General features: G+C 46.1%; 1 protein-coding gene across 4 annotated transcripts in view; it reads right to left on the bottom strand.

Annotated features, from left to right (window-relative positions):
• DOCK8 (dedicator of cytokinesis 8) overlaps window positions 1–19,260 on the bottom strand; it is a 226,632-nt gene that overhangs the window by 126,056 nt on the left and 81,316 nt on the right. For all 4 annotated transcript variants that reach the window (XM_042964329.1, XM_042964328.1, XM_007077463.3 and 1 more), the window contains 4 exons: window positions 15,364–15,576; window positions 9,192–9,277; window positions 4,405–4,471; window positions 3,291–3,440 (listed from right to left, as the gene is read on the bottom strand). In XM_042964329.1, coding sequence (XP_042820263.1) covers window positions 3,291–3,440; window positions 4,405–4,471; window positions 9,192–9,277; window positions 15,364–15,576 — 516 coding nt within the window. The remainder of the gene's footprint in view (window positions 1–3,290; window positions 3,441–4,404; window positions 4,472–9,191; window positions 9,278–15,363; window positions 15,577–19,260) is intronic.

Genomic DNA, 19,260 nt, shown 5'->3' on the forward strand with positions numbered 1-19,260 from the left:
TCCAAGAAAATGCAGTTAAACCTGAAGCCTGAAGAGAAAAACAAGTGGAGTTGATCCCATTAGCCTGTGTTGAGATGAGACATCAGGTGAGATGCTGCTTCAAAAAAAATTTGGGACTCTTAATGACAGGGAACAAACAGAGTTGCTGGAGGGGAGGTGGGTGGGGCGCTGGGCTAGATGGGGGATGGGGATTAAGGAGAGCACTTGCTGGGTTGAGCACTGGGTATTGTAAGTAGGTGATTGAGGAATCACAGAGTTCTACTCCTGAAACCAATATTACGCTCTACATTAACTAACTTAAGTTTAAATTAAAAAAAAAAAAAAAAAAAAAAAAGAAGAAATCCGGGTTAACGTATTCCATCGGGCACAGATTCTTTTTTGTTGGTTTGTTTTCACAATTTACTGTCGCATTAGCTAACATTCAGCGTATACAGTGTAGTCTTGGCTTCAGGAGTCGATTCCCCCGATTCATCACTTACAGGCACACGTTCTTGAGAGGCACTGCCAGATAGTATTTAAACCAGGAATACCCTAGCGATGGAGGGTGTTTCGCGGCGTTCAGAGAAAGTGGTGCGGAGCTGTTCATTGGGCATCTCTCCGCCTCATGGAAACCACACACCGGAAGTCTCTCACTTCTCACAAAGGCTGATTCCCCCCCAGATGCCCCAGGCTGAGCACACACACCACAACTCTTGAGCTAGAGTCTGACCGGTATCACTGCTAGTCAGCAATCATTCACTCATTCGTTCATTCATTCAAAAACCACTGGCTGAGCACCTTCGGGGCGGCAGCTGCTGGGGAGATAGGTGGTGAACAAGATACGCTTGGCCCCTCTTCTCCTGAAGCTCACAGTGGCGAGCTTATGGAAAAAACGGGAAGAAGTTGGTTTTCCCATGCAGTCAGTGGCTAAAAATGTGGTCTTTGACCTGAAATCTGAACACAGATGGAGAACCTTTTTATTAGGACCCCGCAGCAACAATGGGAATGCTTCAAGCATTAGTCGTGTATAGTGTATTAGTCACGTATAGACCACAGGAGAGGGGTCTCCAGAATCTGAAAGTGGGAGACTCCAGATCTGACCAGACCAGCAGGTACTGTTCCCTTCCCTGGGGTGGACAGGGTAACGCCAGGTACTTTGTGACAAGTGCTGTAACTGCTATGAGCGTCCACGGTATGGCCCGTCACGTTTATGTGTAAAACAAACACATGTGTCCTTACAACCAAGTCAGGCAGGGGAAGGGGGTGCGTTGGAATTACCAGGGAATTTTTGTCAGATCAAGAGGGGCTGGTACCACACCTTCCATGTTCATACTGAAAGTTTTAAATCTCATCCTTATTCTCCATCCCTCAACTGAGACACACAACCTTTAAGCCTGGATAATCTTTCAAAGCAATGGTATATGCAATACTAAACCAGGAAACGCTACCTAAAATACAGTTAAGAATTGGATGTTCAGGGCACCTGGGGGGCTCAGTTGGTTGAGCTTCTGACTTCGGCTCAGTTCTCACAGTTCGTGGGTTCGACACCTGCATCGGGCTCTGTGCTGACAGCTCAGAGCCTGGAGCCTGCTTCGGACTCTGTGTCTCCCTCTCCCTCTGCCCCTCCCCCCACCTCAAAAAGAAACATTAAAAAATGCAAAAAATAAAATGAAATGAAAAGAACCTGGTGTTCAGCCTGGGAATAAAAATAAGAAAGAGCTCCTCTCTATTGCATGGCATCTGCCTGCTAAATATTACACACCTTTTGCTCTGTATTTAGACAGAAAGAAACAGCAATGGTGCCATTACAGTAAAGGAAAAGAAGCCAGAAGCAAACCAGGGCCTGTCTTACTGAGCTTTAAACGTCTTCCCTGTATCCAGACAATTGACAGAATGTTCGTTATGGCCAAATGAATGCATTTGTATATTTGAAAATTTTGGAATCTATTAAGCAAGTTAATAGTAACCTATAGGTAGCTGCTGATACTTAGCAGGCTATGATGGATTTACCAAAATAAAGTCATCCACTAAGAAATAGAGCCTGAAGCAAAATCCGGCTCTATGGGACTAGTGTCTTTGGTTTCCCAGGCTGAGAAAACTTTAACTACAGGGGTGCCAGGGTGGGTTCGAAGCTAATCTTCCAACACGTCTAAGTAATATTGCAGGAAAATGGATACATGTGAAGTCTGACAACAACAGATGTGTCTTCTTAGCAATAGGATTTTAACTTTAATGCTTCCTAAAAGCTTAAACAGATCCTCTTCAAGCAATAGTAACGTTTCAGAGTCTTTGTAGAATGGTGAGAAGGCAGCTCACACACCGAGACATCTGCCACTTGTCAGCTGACCTCCATGTCACTTAAATTCTTTGGAATCGATATGCTACTCTCATGGGGTCATGGGGGGAATCAATGCGATTATGGAGGTAAGACACTGCGTTAACTAGAAAAGGTTCCAAACCCAGAACTCTGGGTGTACATGAAACCAGAACACCTGAATTTTGGTGTTTTTGTTTTTGTTTTTGTTTTCAGTTTTGGGGTAAACAGTCAGTAAGACTAAATATTTGGCTTAAGGTAAGTGAAATATCCAGTGTTTGTTGTTAACCTCTAACCAGGCACTTGGGTGTGTAGACAAAGTCTCCGTTTTTCTCACATCAGAAAAAAGAGTACCGCTGAGAACAGAAGGTCCTTGTACTTGGAACTGTCCCGCAGATTTCGAGTCCCACTGCACATACGCAGTCTGTCACATGGTGCTCAAAAGGGAGGGTAAAATATAGAAAGTATAGCTCACACCTTAAATTGTCAGAGCCTGGACTTGGGAACATTTAACTACAGGTGTCTAGAAGGACGTGAACGGAGTCAGGAAAGTCTATGTGGATTTCCTCCACAGCAGCCTCCCAGAGCTGAACAGCCAAGCATAGGAGAAAGACCTGGGCCAGGAGGAAGGGCGCCTGTAACGTTCCAGGCTTTGTTCCACAACCACAACGGCCCACGGAGGGCAGGATGATCATCCCCACTTTACACATAAGGAAACCAAGTCTCAGCAAGGTTTGGGTCATTACCCCAAGTCCTATAGCTATAAGGCTTCAAAGCCAGGATTCAAAATCAAGACTGTAGGCCTTCAAAACCCATAGTCGTTCTAGTATCCCACACAGAATTTGCTTGGAAAGGAAAAAGGGGCAAGTTGAAACGCAGACAGCGAATCGCACAGAGAACAAGTGGATACGTTCTGACATCTCCAACGTGCTCTGGGAATAACACAACAGTGAAGCATCCGAATGCCCGACGTACAAACGAGATTGTGTTTAACTACCTTGACGACTAGGTAGATGTCGGAGGACGGATAGGTGACGGAAAACACGGCAGATCTCGCCTGACTCGACGGGGCAACAGAGGGCGTGTGAGCACGCAGAAATCCTTTGAACTGGTCAGAGTTCAGGTCACAGTGAAAATTTTCCGAGATCTGTCAACAAGGAACAAGGCAAAAAATGAGTCCCACCTGTTGTTCTCATGGTCTAAGTAGGTTTGAAGAGTAAAACCCCACAAAGAAATGTTGCAAAACGAGGGTCATCACAGACGTCTCCAGGGGTTGGTGGAAAATCTGATTCACCTTTTGTCACAATTTCTAGATATTCTGGAGCTGTTTGAGAGATGTTCCTTGAAACACTTACATTTTTATCAACCCGTCCTTATCTTCTGAATACCAGTGACGTGCTAGGCACTGCAGGCAAGAAGGGAAAGACGCCGTCTCTGCCCTCGGTTACTTTACAGTCAAGAAGGAGGAGAAAAGGGGCACCTGGGTGGCTCAATCAGTTAAGCGTCCGACTTCGGCTCAGATCACGATCTCACAGTTTGTGAGTTCGAGCCGCACGTCGGGCTCTGTGCTGACAGCTCAGAGCCTAGAGCCCGCTTCGGATTCTGTGTCTCCCTCTCTCTCTGCCCCTCCCCTGTTCACACCCTGTCTGTCCCTCTCTCAAAAATAAATAAACATTAAAAAAAAAAAAAAGCACATCACAGTTGGTGAGGTCTTTCTCCAATGGCAAATTAATACATTTACTGCACAGGATGGCGCCCTCCATCCGTGATGAGGCTAGTCCACAACGCAAAAGCTCCCAAACCGAGGTAACATTACACATATGCCCTGTTAAAAATGAATTTAAATTGCCTTGTTTCACTGGTCATCCCATATGCTGCTATTTCTTTTCTCTCTCGATCTCAAACAGGCCACCACCTCCAACAGGCTCTCCCTTTAAGATTCTTCAAAGAACACAAACGACCAGCATTCCCAGTACAACTGGACGTACCAAAGGTCATCTGCTTTCAGATCTGGTATGTTTTTGTTGCATAGAAGTGACATCTGAAAACATGAACCCGAAAAATCACGAGCAGTTAAGTGTGCCCTCAGGGATGGGTCGTTCCTTCCTTACCTTTTTCCTTTCTTTAACATCGTAGAGGGCGATGCTGGCAAACAGAGGTTCAACTTCAATCTCGAACCTGTCAGAGAGAGGAAGAAAGAGGGTTTTAACTTAGATGATCTCGAATTTGCTGACGGTGACTCGTTACATAAACCGGCTAAAGATGTCAATCGTTCCCCAAAATATTTGGATCACTCCGCGCAGATGAGAATCTGCACTGGGAGATTCGTGGAAAGATATGGGAGGTTTGTGGAAGATTCCTACTTACTGGAGATCGTGGTGGAGGCTACATTCTCCTAAAAAGCACTTGTTTGTGGCACCACAGGGGAGACAGGGAAGAATGGTCCCACGGTGTGATCCAGCATGGCCCTTCTTATCATGGTAGCTGCTGTGCTCTCTGATGGTGAAGCCTCTGTCTCAGGTAAAGGCTTTGTTCACAGTTTACCCTTTATCGCTCGGGTAGGAATCCCTATGAATTCAATTCTAAGGGACAAGGCTTTTCAGAGAGTGAAGAAAGGAAACTTCTGTTGTTTTTCCTTGGACTGATAGGGCCCGTCTGTAGGGGTGAATGTCTGCCCTTTCCTAATTCCACTGCAAGGGGAGCTTCTGAGTTAGTAGTTGGTGGGGGCAGGGAACCGAGCACGGCCAATAAACACTGAGCTGAGTGGGTCCAGCGAGAGCTAGAAAATTCTTGGCCCTAATTGCCCATTGCCCTCGAAAGGGTGGGTTTGAAGAGACCGCATACCCGAGGCATAATCCCTCCCCACATGTTATAGCATACACATGGAGCACAGATGTGCAGATTCCAAGCGTCTCAGGCTAACAACCCACGACCTTGGATACGGCCATCTGAGAGCACCAGTAACCAGGCCCTGGACCACCATTGCCTCAGAAGTCATGTAAATTAGGCCAAGTTTTGTTTCAAGGCATGTGTGAGAGGAGGGCTTTATCACTGGGTAACTCTGTCTATCAAAACACAGGTTTCTTTGTCCCTCCTGAGGTCTCCTGAACCAGAATTTCTCTCTTGGGGGGAAACAGTGGTGGAAGGTGTCCCAAAGTCTGCACTGAAAACAAGCTCCCTGAGTAAATCTGACACACACTGGTTTCACCACCAAGACAGCTCGTCTGAGCTGAGGTTACTTCGCATAAGGGGATAATAAATTTTCCACTAAAAGATTTCCCCCCAGGGGTGCCTGCATGGCTCAGTCGGTTAAGCGGCCGACTTCGGCTCAGGTCATGATCTCGCGGTTCATGAGTTCAAGCCCCGCGCCGGAATCTGTGCTAACAGCTCAGAGCCTGGAGCCTGCTTTGGATTCTGTGTCTCTCTCTCTCTCCTTCTCCCCTGCTTGTGCTCTCTTTCTCTCTCTCTCTCTCAAAAATAAATAAATGTTAAAAAAAAGATTTCTCCACATAAAATGCAAATGAGACAAATACTTCGTCGTCATCCTCTTTTTTTTTTTCCCACGTGCTACAGACATCTGCAGATGCGGCATCAGCTTGATTCTTTCTTTTTGCTTGAGGCTTTACATGTTTCTCAAGAGCAAAGCAGTGACGGTGCTAGATCTCAACAGTTTTTGAAAAATTCCCCAGCTGATAAAATTCGTGGGAGTAGAAATAAAATTCTGCAGGTCAGCGTCACTAGGGAAATGGAAGGCCTCAGCATTGTCATTAAGTTCTTACTATTCATCTGTTGAGACCGCAGGTTGACCTATAAGAGCTTGCTTTCTTGGGGCGCCTGGGTGGCTCAGTCGATTGAGCGTCTGCCTCTTGATTTCACCTGGGGTCACGATGATCTCACGGTCGGTGAGTTCAGGCCCTGCATGGGACTCTGTGCTGACTGCGAGGAGCCTGCTTGGGATTCTCTCTCTCCCCCTGCCTCTCTCTCCCCCTCCCCTGCTCGTGCTATTTCAAAATAAGTACAGAAATTAAAAGAAAATAATTTTTTTTAAAAAAAGAACTTGCTTTCTTTTTTGTTTTTGCAGCCAGTTTGTTGCAGAGCAGTGGGACAGAGTAGCTGGGCCAATCTCTTTGGCCCATCTCTCTTCTTGCAGGTGTTAAGTCGATATGGATGCTATTTAAGCCCCTTGAGTGGGCCAAGCATATTAAGCCCCTTGAGTGGGCCAAGTGCCCACCGAGGTGGGCAAACACCTCGGTTCTGCTTGAGGTCTGCGCTGGCAATTGGGAAGAACATCACCAGAAATCCACACTTGACGATTTTCATTAAGAGACATCCAAAAGGCTCTATTTGTTTGTTTTTTTTTCAAATAATACGTGTCGGTCTTCGTGGCCATGTTCTCCCACCTGTGAGAACTGCTGCTGTGTATTGGCTGGAAAGGTCTAGAAAGTTTGGTGACAAAGGGACACCACGAGGGAGAATTCCTCCAATCCCAAATAGCATAGTTACTGCACCTACGAGGGGCCGGCTGGGGGTGCACCAGTGCCTCACACAACAGGGTGGGCTCCCCGGCAACAGGGAGGAGACCAGCGGCCCCTTCCGGGCAGCGGCCCGGCTGCAAGGCTGGTATTCCGGGCTGGCTTGCAAGGGCTAGCGTCTGCCTTTCTGCAGCCCTGACGTGACCGACTGCGGGCTCACGGGGCCCCCCCTCCTGTCCTGCTACAGACAAAAGCCCCTCTGCCCCTCCCCCCGCTGGGAGAGCCGGCTGGGGGGAGGGGCTGCAACATCAAGCGAGCCCCCAGGACCCAGGGTGAGCAGCGCTGCCCGCTCACGCTCGCGTTCTCAGGAGAGGATCTGGGGAGGCTCCGCATTGGAATCACAGGAGTGCAGGGCGGGCAGGAACCTCGAGATCATCCCGGGTAACAACCTCATCTATCAGGAAGAACTCAAATTCTCAGAGAAGCTCCCGGGGGTTGAAACACAGCCTTGAGTCCAGAGTCCAGATGCCCGAAGTGCAAACCAGGGGCTGCGTTAGGGGTCCGTGAATTCACTTCAAGACATGGATGCCCTCCCCCGAGGGCGTGAAACAATACTATGCTCACGTGCTGTTGCCTGGATGGAACATCTAGAACTTAATAGTTTCAGAAGAGTCTGTGATTTGAGGTGGAAGCCTTCTCTAGCGTGGCAGTCTGCAGGAGCAGGCTGCAATGGACCCTCCGGTGGGCATGCAAGACAGGCTGCTCCTGTGGAGGAAAAGCTACTCTAATTTACTTTGATTTACTTAGTTCATATTTCAAAATTTATGTCTATTTGATAATGCATGTAACATTTTATGTGTCTTTTAAAGTTTATTTATTTATTTTGAGAGACAGAGAGAGCATGCGCGGGGGAGGGGCAGAGAGAAGAAGAGGAGTTGGAGAATCCCAAGCAGGCTCCACGCCGTCAGCACAGAGCCCGACGTCCCTGTAGGACCCAGGCGTCCCTATAACGCGTACAGTATTTTAATGTGTGTGTACAAAATTAACATACATATATGGAAAATACAGGGCTTTTTCTCACTATGAAAGTTAAACAATCAAAGAATTTGGAGATGACTGCTTTAAGGTAGATGTCACAGGGTGCCTGGGCGGCTCAGTTGGCTAAGCGTCCGACTTTGGTTCAGGTCATGATCTCAAGGTTCGTGAGTTCAAGCCCCTCATCCGGCCCTGTGTGGACAGCTTGGAGCCTGGAGCCTGCTTCGATTTCAGTATGTGTGTGGGTGGCTCTCTCTGCCCCTCCCCCATTCGCGCTGTCTCTCTCCCTTTCTCAAAAATAAACATTAAAAAAAAAAATTTAAGTAGATGTGGCAAACAGTTGGTCCAGAAGAGGAATCCAGAATGCAGACATGCAGTTATGTAGTATTTAAAAAGGAAATTTGGGGCGCCCAGGTGGCTCAGTCGGCTGAGTGTCTGACTTTCGCTCAGGTCATGCTCTTATGGTTCGTGGGCCCAAGCCCTGTGTCAGGCTCTGTGCTGACAGCTCAGAGCCTGGAACCTGCTTTGGATTCTGGGTCTCCCTCTCTCTGCTCCTCCCCCACTCACACTGTGTGTCTGTCTCTCAAAATTAGATAAACATTAAAACAATAATAAAAAAAGGAGATGAGAAGATAGTTAAGAAGTCAGAAAATTATGCATAAAAAATTGAATTTCCAGCTTCTCTTGAAAAAACAAAACAAAAACAAAAACAAAAGCAAAGCAGACAGTTGATAAAAAAAAGGGCCTGTGTACTTGGATGGCAAGAATCAGCTCTAACCAGTAGTAGTGTCCCCTTGGGATGGTTTGCTATAGTCCCCACTGCTCCCTGCTACCCTGTTGTCCCCTGGCACTGAGACTGGGCTTTAGCCGCATCTCACATTATGTTTCAACAGCGGTGTGCCGGTAAGTGTTTAACAAACAAGTCCCTGGAAAGAAAAAGCTCTGATTTGCAGCATTTTCTGATTTCTATGTTGTAAATATTCCCTCATGGCCAACGTCACACTACCTGCTTGACTTCACAGAACACAGAGCTGGGAGGAGCACGATCAGCTCTCATGAATTAATCAGAGCGGACTCGAATACACCACTCACTGTTTTTTAGGTTTTTTTCAGTTTTTTTTTCCCACCATCCAGCTTTCCTTGTTACTTTTGTTAATGTATGCTTTTTCACTCAATTACCTTACATGACTAATTCAGGGTGTGCCTTCCCTATTATAGAAGAGTGACAGTCGAAGGCTTGGTAGAAATAGAATCGAGTGTAGCTGACTCCAAAGTCTACTCCTCCCACCACCTGACAGGTGCCTGATTTAGGCTCTGTCGACAGAGACAGTTTCTGTCTAAAGGGCAAGATAAGCCTCAGTGTCGTGTTTGGGATGTTTGCTGATACTTACTTCAGGGTCAGGACCTTGACCAGTATTCTGTTGCCCAGATGTTCCTTAGGACATTCTGGTACCGGACGTATTTCCACGGCATCCTCCTATTATTAAACACATGGTAAAGAAATCATTAGTGAATTTCCACGAGGGGTTCCAGCTGAAGTGAGTCCAGGGAAGGGAAGGCTGCTGTCCAGGGCTCGACCGTCATTTGCTTTATTTCTAACTGTGGGATAACACTTGGACTTTTCATCCAACCCCAAGCTTCAAAGTCAACATTGACAGCAAACAATTTCTCCTTTCAGAAAGCTAAGCATTTAAGACAAAGAAACAGAGGGAGGAAGGAAGGAAATGTGAACAGGAATATGGCTGAGTAACATCCACCAGATGGCATTGCAAAATCTAATACCTATTGTTGGTATTGTTGGCTTTTTTTTTTTTTTTTTTTGCTTGCTCTAAACACACATTCAGAATATTTCTCCCGTCAAAGTTTTACTAGTAAATACGTGAGTTTCAGGCTTGAGGTCTGAGTCAGAATAGCTCACGTCAGGCTACATGTAAACCATCAGGACTAAAATATAGTGTCTTTCTCAGTTCACTGTTCTCTTAAACAGATGATATAGAGATTTGGGGTTGAATATGTATAGGTTCTATGCCTGCATATCCAGCTAGAGCTGGCAAAAGTTCTAAGGACAGGAAGCGCAGTAATGACAAATTAGCAATGACTTAGTAATGACAAATACACCTGTCTATTTTACCACTTCGGGACTCAAGACTTAAAAAGAAGTATCAAGTCCCTGAGGCAACTTTCAACATTCAAATCTGAGCTATCATAATATATTTAAAAAAATTGTTTTTTGAAGTTTTATTTATTTTTGAGAGAGAGAGAGAGAGAGAGAGAGGAGAGGCAGAGAGAGAAGGAGACACACAATCTGAAGTAGGCTCCAGGCTCTGAGCTGTCAGCACAGAGCCCAACACGGGGCTCGAAGTCACAGATGGCGAGAGCCTGACCTGAGCCAAAGTCGGACGCCCAACCGACTGAGCCACCCAGGCACCCCGACAGTATCTTAATTATATCCATCTATTCAAAGATAACAGTGCAAATCCCTGAAAACTTGAATTCCTGCTCTTGCAGTAGACTCCCTAAACACTGGTGGTCTGCAACTCACAAGGGTCCAAAGAAGAGTCGTGTCTGATTATATTCTCCTGGCCTACAAATGATGGGAGCTTTCCACCAAATACCCCACAGCGACAGGTAACATTTTTAAATACAGCAGTAGAATCGTGTCCTCGGTAAATCTGTACCCAGATGGGTGGAACAAAGTAGCAAACCAGCTGTACCCTAACCTCCGTTCCTCGAGGCCCAAGCCCGGGTTCATCAGATGGCCACCTGCCCGCTGGAACTGCTGATCGTGTTTCGGGACAGCCACTGCTTGATGTCCACACTGAGTTCAACTCCCTCCAGAACAAGCTGGCACTTGTGGGGTGATCAGAGCTGACACACTGAAAAGCGAGGCCTCCTCCCACCCCACTCCATTGGAGAAGAACCTCAACACATATTCACGGGCTTCTAAGGCTACCTCTCTGGTCTGGATTCCAACCCTTAGGATCCTTGGCTAAAAGCTTTTCATTGGGAGAATGGGAGCATACACAAAATTGGAGACGGTAATGTAGTGAACCTCCCTTACCTGTCATGTAAGTTTCCACAAGCTCAACTCAGGGGCAACCTGGGTTCACCTACAGTCCCATTGACTACCTTCTCCTCCCACCCCCACACTCAATACTGGATTACTTGTAAGCAAGACTCCAGACATCATATCATTTCTTCTGTAAATATTTCAGCACACATCTCTACAAGATAAAGACTTTGAAAAACACAGAGCTATAAAATCATTATGACTCTTAAGAATTAACAGTAATTTCTTATCATTGCTGAATATTTAGTCAGTTCCAAATTTCCCCAAAATGTATCCATTTTGTTGGGTGTGTGTGTGTTTTGCAGTTAGTTTGTTAAATCACGATCTAAACGAGGTCTACATATTGATGTCTTTCCTAAGTCTCTTCTAGTCTATATGCATTTCTTAAGTGTTATAGTTGTCTGCAGTAGGAACTAGCTTGCAAAGGAGGAGAAGAGAAAATATGAAGCTTTAGAGGATGTTTGTTGTTCTATCTTGCTGAGTGTGTGTGTGTGTGTGTGTGTGTGTGTGTGTGTGTGTGTGTGTATTTAGAGAGAAAGAAATGGGGGGAGAGATAGTAAGAGAGAAAGAGAAAGACAGTATGAGAGATGTTCTTCCATCAGCTGACCCAACGGATCCTGGGGCCAACTCTAACTCTGCCTGCCTGTGATCTCATCACCTGAGCCCCCCCACTACTCTTCTTCTTAACTGGTTTTTAACTGGGCTCTGTCACTTGCAGCCTCAAGAGTCTGAATGCAAACTCTTCTGCGATTCAGAGTATAGTGGCATGGTTTTAGGGACCAACACATAGGATACCTTTTACAGAACCCACAATGAATCAGGGAACAAACGTGCCTCATAGAAGCTTAGTGGTTGTGGGGCACCTGGGTGGCTCAGTTAGTTAAGTGTGGGACTTTGGTTCTGGTCATGATCTCACGGTTCATGAGTTCAAGCCCTGCATTGGGCTTTGCGCTGAGAGCTTGGAGCCTGGAGCCTGATTCTGACAGATTCTGTCTCCCTCTTTCTCTGCCCCTTCCCTTCTCATGCTCCGTCTCTCTCTCTCTCTCTCTCTCTCTCTCTCTCTCTCAAAAATAAATAAACATTAAAAAAAAAAGAAGCATAATGGTTGCATTCTACTTTTGCCTCTCCTGCAGGCTCAGTCATAATTGGGATATAATGGTCCACCTCTCTTCTAATTCTCCTCGCCAAGAAATAAAGTAATGGTAATATTAAATAGTTTAATTAATGTGCTTTCAAAAGAAATCAGCATGTGTGATTACTTCATGGGAGCCAGAAATTTACCTTTCTTCCACAGGGCTACCTTTGGAGAAAGTGCAAATTACAAGGGCAAATGCAACCTCTGGATGTATGAGCTTCAAAATATTAAAGGCTGGTCTAGGGGCCCTCCAGCACTGTAGACATACCAATTTACAAATAATTGGCACACTAATTACAAAGCATTCCTCTCCACTCAATAAAGCAGGCCCATTAGGGCCTCTGCTAGATCATAACTCTCAGTCCTAATCAAGTTTCTGCATTGTTTCAAAGACCATAAAACAAAGCGCCTTCAACACAGTCTGTAACTCATTCTTGCACTCAATGTGGGACTGGACACCCTCCCGTGTAATCCCACGAGGGCGACTCCAATGAGCTGCTGCCTCACTGGACATGTTCTCCCCACCCCCCTTTCAAATTGTTTTCTCTCTCCTGATGTCCACTTTGGGACTCTTTCTTACATATTGGCACCCCCAGCATGGAACTTGGAGGAAAAAGAATGCATGTGAAGGTCATATTTAACACCGGTAATAAGTTTTAAAGTTTCCCATGGAAACTGAAAAGGTATGAGATAGAATGTGGTTGCTGATATCATCTCGGGGTTTCAGGTACGTGTGCTAATCTACCAGGCAGCCATATGTAGATCGATAAATAGGCAAACATAAGATTTGGGGTTAATGGGCTAGGAGCTCCATTCTGTCATTTCACCTGCTTGTTGAATCCTGAACAAGTCACTTTACCTCTCTGTTACTTTGCAATCTCAAGAACGGAGGCAATAAGGCTGCCCACATCATTCATTTTTGTTTGTAATCTGCCTCATTCAGAAAAGGAATTTGAGGCCACTGAAAATAAATCAAGAGATGAGAAAACCAAGAGGGTTGGGAAATAAAGATAAGAAGGAAAGAAAGAAGGGGTGCTTGGGTGGCTCAGTCGGTTGAGCATTTGACTTCAGTTCAGGTCATGATCTCACAGTTTGTGAGTTTGAGCCCCACGTCGGGCTCTGTGCTGACAGCTCAGATCCTGGAGCCTGCTTCAGATTCTCTGTCTCCCTCTCTCTCTGCCCCTCCCCTGCTCATGTGCGTGCACGTGCACGCTCTCTCTCTCTCTCTCTCTCTCTCTCTCAAAAATGAATAAACATTTAAAAAAGTAAAAGTAAATTTAAAAAAAGAAGGAAAGAAAGCTGAATATAATTCAGGACACCAATAAGTAAGCCACTAGATTTAGTAGTGATGAACAGAAATTTGACCCTAAGTAATGAATCCAGGAGAGCCAATGAGAAGACACGCACATGTCTCCTGTGTTTGCGTTTCCCCAGTGGACGCAAACTCTTCTCTGTCTGAAGGCCTGAGAGACACTTTCCCTCCGGGTCCTCACTGAGGCGTAGGATGAGGTCAGTGTCCTCCATGATATTTGCACAGTACACACAATATCCTATCTCATCACAGATGTCTGCTTTCCTGTCCTTTCCGCTGACCATTGGTAAACTCATAGAAGGGCAAGTCAGCAGTCACAATACCCAGGGGTGGGGGCTTCAAAAGGTTTAAGAATCAAGCTCCCTAGGGGCACCTGGGTGAACCATTCAGTTGAGGGACCAACTCTTAATTTCAGCTCAGGTCATGATCTCAAGGTTCATGGGATTAAGCCCCACATCAGGTTCCATGCTAAGCATGGAACCTGCTTGAGATTCTCTCCCTCTCTGCCCCTCCTCCACTCACATGTGTGCACTCTCTCTCTCTCTTACTCTTAAAATAAATAAATGAACATTAAAAAAAAAAAAAAAAAAAGAACCAGGCTCCCTAACGGTCTTCTTGCTTGATCCAAAAATTAAATTTAAAACATTTAGAGGCATGGATGGACAGTGTATCTTTTAGGCAAAAATGCCCCCCAAATCATATATTTTGCAACAGAACTTTGAATAAAATTTGGACCACGGAGATATTGCTGTAGCCAGTTTTGGCACGAGCCAGTAGCAGACATTCTGGCATGCGGAGGAAAGACTGAGAGCCTCATATAAAGTATAAGGAGCCGAAACAGGCTTGGAGGACGGTCATTTCTCAGCCCATCTGAAGCACCCCCCTGGGGATGACCACAGGTAAAGCCTAAATTATCACACTGTTCTGGGTCAGCTCTGATATATAAAGAGTGGACAATCAAGGTTCTGAAGTTCTATGCATTAAGAGCACAGCTATGATCACTTTTGGCCAGAATGTTTTCAAAGCATTTCTCTTCAGGCTGTTCACAGAAATTCATTCATTCTTTCTTTCTTTCTTTCTTTCTTTCTTTCTTTCTCTCTCTCTCTCTCTCTCTCTCTCTCTCTTTCCTTTCTTTCTTTCTTTCTTTCTTTCTTTCTTTCTTTCTTTCTTTCCTTCTTTCTCTTAAAAAATTTTTTTAACATTTATTTAGTTTTGAGAAACAGAGACAGACAGAGCATGAGCAGGGGAGAAGCAGAGAGAGAGGGAGACACAGAACCCGAAGCAGGCTCCAGGCTCCGAGCTGTCAGCACAGAGCCCGACGCGGGGCTCGAACTCACGGACCGCGAGGTCATGACCTGAGCCCAAGTCGGGTGCTTAACCGACTGAGCCACCCAGGCAGCCCTACAGACCTTATTTTTAAAAATATTTTAACAAAACACTTAAGAACACCAAAGCTTAGGGGCGCCTGGGTGGCTTAGTCGGTTAAATGTCTGACTCTTGACTTCGGCTCAGGTCACAATCTCACGGTTTGTGAGTTTGAGCCCCACATTGGACCCCGAGCTGACGGTGCAAAGCCTACTTGGGACTCTCTCTCCCCTCTCTCTGCCCCTCCCCTGCTCATGCGCTCTCTCTCAAAATAAACAAATAAAATAAACATTAAAAAAAAAAAGAACACCGAAGTTTAAGTAACACGCCTTGATGGATTAACGGCAAAACAGATCCCCCAAATCACTGAATGGTTTGACTCACTGCGTGAGGTTACTGCATGCAGACCGTAAAATGTTCTGAAGGTTAAATGAGATGGTATCAGTGAAAGCGTTTCGTTAAGAGCTATGGAAATCCTGGTTGCTATTGTCGGAACCTCATTTGTAAGCTTGATCGATAACTAGTTTTGCTCTTCCACAGGCCTGTTCTAGTAAAAAGAACAGCCCAGAAATCATACCGCTGGGCCTTCTGGCAGTGCTATAGAATAATGACGGACAACAGCAGTTTCCTGGAGACTCTGTGTCCCCACTGCAGTTCACACATGGAGATGGCCGCACCCACCTCGTCCACCGCTGGGTACAAGGCAAAGAGCTCTGCCTGCCGATTGGTCCTCCGAGCCTCCTCATTCTGCTTCTCGAAGTCCTCGGCACTCACGTGCTGCAGGAGGTTCTCCAGCCGCTGGTCAGGCTGCAGGCTGCGGAGGTCGAAGCCACATGCAGTGAGGGGACCTTTCCCGGACACGTCACACAGCACATTTAAGTGGCGGGGCCGTGCCTGCGAGAAAAGACACATCTTGTGAGAGAGACTGCGGGTCTCAAGTGAGTCCGGAAGCATCTGGGATGTCAGACTCCTGCTCCAACGTGGGATTACAGAGTCACGCCTCAGGTGGCTTCTGAGCCAAGCAATCACATCTTAGCCTCCTGGTCGGAATATCCTAAAATGAAACGTCTCCTTCCCACCTGGAAGCAGGTAATTTACTCATCGGATGTGGATACACTGGTCCTTGAGGAAAGGTTTGACCACAGCACGGTGTTCCTGTTAGTTCTGGGGCCATGTTCTTTTCTGGAGGTGGGAGCCAAGTCTCTTGGGAACCTCACTGAGGTCTCACACTCAAGCAGAAAAGAACTGAAATAACATATAATAGAAAGGGGGCTGGACTGGGGCATAGAGGGATCCTGGCCTAATCTCAACTCCAGAACTTGGCTTTTGAAACTGAAAATGAGAGGTTGTATGAGAAGCCTTCCAAACTAAACCTCACATAAATTCCCACACTCGATATTATGCTTCCAAAGACAGAGACGTGGGGGTGGGAACACCCTTCGATGGGGCTTTAGTAACAGTTAGGGCAACAGGAACCAGAACAAAAAGCAGGAGAGCATTTGCCAGTCAAGTAGTGTCCACTTTTGGCTTCAGTGTGTTTGAAAAAAGTCGTAAAGCAATTCACAAGCAGATGCTTTATTCCATTAGGAACGTTTCAGTCATGGGGAGTTGCAAACCCAGCCAAAGATTTGGCACAGCCTTGACAACCGTAATTAATGATACGGGGTAAGAAGGCAGATGGAACTATTACAAACATCTGTAAAGTTAATGGTAAAATGTTAGCCTAAAGTTCTACAAAATGGACATTGTACTGTACAATGTCTACGATGTATACTTTTTGTGACATCCATCGACCTTACAGAAATTCTGCTCTGCTAGACCATGAATTTGACCTAACTGCGCTAGCAATAATCAATATCAGTACCGTAATCATTGACACTTCTTTGGCTTAGACTTTATGAGAGCCTTGGGAAAAGGAAGTGAATTTACCAAGTTTCTTGAAAAGGACGTCAAGAAATATATACGATGTCCATAGTGTATTCTAAGGGCATAAACTGGACAAGTCAGCAAGGACTGTGAGGACGAGGGCACCTCCGGAACATTGTTTATAGCGACAAAATAAGAGAAACAATCTGAATGTCCCCCTAAGAAGAAGCATTCAGAGATTCTAGACCTTGCATCCGAGGGAATGTATGTAACCATTTAAAGAAAACCCAAGAAACACGTATTCGTTGGAAGAGAAAGACGGTCACGGTATGGTGTATTGTTAATATGACAACGGAGGGCATACAATATTAGGTATAATATGATCTAATTTTTATGAAATCTATGTGTACCACAGAGTTGTATCATGTTATGTGTTGCACCTACGTAAATGCAGGCACCTGGCCTCACCATTCCACTCAGAAGGTGCCAAGAATGGCAGTGACGTGGACGATGTTGCCGGTTGTCTCACTGCCTGAGCATCTCTGCACGGTGAGTATTAGTCTAATACTGAAAACCATACAACTTTTGCATAACCTGACTCCGCAACCCAGCTGAGGACTTAGTTGAGTGCAGTTAGTACGCTGAACGAGGGTGCTTCATGGGGGTGTTGGTAATTTGCCTATCCTCCCTCAGCTTTAAATTTTATTCTCTGGTACTCAGCAAGCCACATCTGGGCTTTGCCACGGCTCCATTTGGGTTCCGCCAGGAGGGGGCGCTATAGGGAGACTGGACGGCTGGAGCCGGGAGAAGGGACTCCCTCCTCCCTCTTTGCTCGCATTTCCTCACACTTCGGTAGTGGCAGTTGGTTCTGGCTTTCGGCCTCTTTGGGCACTTCTAGAACCATCTTCATCTCACCTCCTTGTTGGTACCAGCACCAGGTGGACAGTCCCACGTCTAAGAGGTCAGAGTCCAGACTCCCTGACCCTGTGGGGTTTTTCCTCCGAGATCCGGAAATACTCCCCACAGCTAGGTCCCGCCCCCTCCCCAGGGATTTGAGTCCCAGCTCCGAAGCCACTCTTCAGGGTTTTTAGGTTCTGGAAACTCCAAACTCTTCCCACTAGACCCCCAGTTCTTGAATGTGATCTTGGGACCTCCTGGGAAATGCTAATTAGAAATCGAATTATTGAGTGCCACCCGCCCAGAACAACTGAATCAGAAACTCCAGGGTGGGGCCTAGCCATCAGAGTTCAAACAAGCCCTCCAGGGGATTGCAGTGAAGCTCCAGGCTTAGAGACACTGCCTTAGGCCCTAGCCCCAGGGTGACGTGCTGCTTCCTGCACCTAAAGTTTCTGTCGGACTTCGATTTTCCTGTTCGGTTCTCCGGGTCCTCCAAAACCTGTTTAACCAATTCCCTCGGTTACATTTTTTTGTTGTTAAGATATCTGGGGTGGCGTATCTGATAGGTGACCAAGACTAGGCCTAATTTAGGTGACCAAGACAAGGTCCGGGCACCGGGGTGGCTCAGTCGGTTAAGCGTCCGACTCTTGGTTTTGGCTCCAGTCGTGATCTCACGGTTCAGGCGTTCGAGCCCGGCGCCCAGCTCTGTGCTGACAGCGGGGAGCCTGCTTGGGATTCTCTCTCTCTCCCTCAAAATAAATAAACTTAAAAAAAAATTGAATTTAGTCAAAATTACCAGTGAAAAATCCCTTAAAAATCCCCCACAGAGCACTGGTATTCCATGCTTGAGGAAGCCCACCATATTCAGTACTGGAACTGATGGCTGATTCCTAGGTAGAGCTCAGATAAAGCAGTGAGCTTGGCTGTAGAGACCACGTGGTTTGAAAACCAGGTAGTATTGTAGAACTGTCTAGTCATTCAGCACGGTGAGATGCTTATAAGGAGAGCCAAGCTGAAAGCTATACCAGTTCAGAAAACGCACTATAGAAACGCAAATTCCTTCCCCTTTGTTTTTCGCACCTATAAAAGTTGGAATAGAGCACTGGCTTTCTAAAAAAATTTTTACCTGTGGTAAATCTACATAAAATGTACCATGTTAATCATTTTTTAGCGTACAGCTCAGCAGGGCGAAGGACGGTCACACTCTTGTACAACCAGTCTCCAGAACTCTTCACCTGTACCCATCTGTGCTGCAACTCTGTCCCCATTAAGCGGTCATTTCCATTTCTTCCTCTTCCTACAGCCCCTGGCAACCGCCATTCTATGTTCTGTCTCTAGGAATCTGACTACTCTGGGGACCTCACACATGGGGAATTATACACTTTTTGTTCTTTTGTGACTCTTTACTTAGCCTGTGTGGGGCACTAAGTGTGAGCTCGTATTGTCCTGAATGCTTCACACAAATTAACCCATCGAATAGTCAAAAGACCCCATGTGTTAGTGACTAGCTGTTATTGTCATTAGCGTTATGGACTTGAACGTGTGTGTCCCTGAAAAATTCTTATGTTGAAATTGCAAGTCCCAGTTGGGAGGTAGGACCTTTGGGAGGTGATGAGGTCTTGAATCTGGGGCCTTAATGAATGTGATTAGTGCCCTTCTGAGAAAAGACACGGGAGAGTTTGTTTCCTCTCTCTTGGTCTCTACTTTGTGGAGATACATCGAAAGGTGTCTGCAAACCAGGAAGAGGGCTCCTGTCAGGAACCAAATCAGCCAGCACCTTGATCTTGGACTTCCCCCTCTCTGAACTATAAGAAA

The sequence above is a fragment of the Panthera tigris genome, chromosome D4, assembly GCF_018350195.1.
Source record: "Panthera tigris isolate Pti1 chromosome D4, P.tigris_Pti1_mat1.1, whole genome shotgun sequence".
NCBI classification, from domain to species: Eukaryota; Metazoa; Chordata; class Mammalia; order Carnivora; family Felidae; genus Panthera; species Panthera tigris.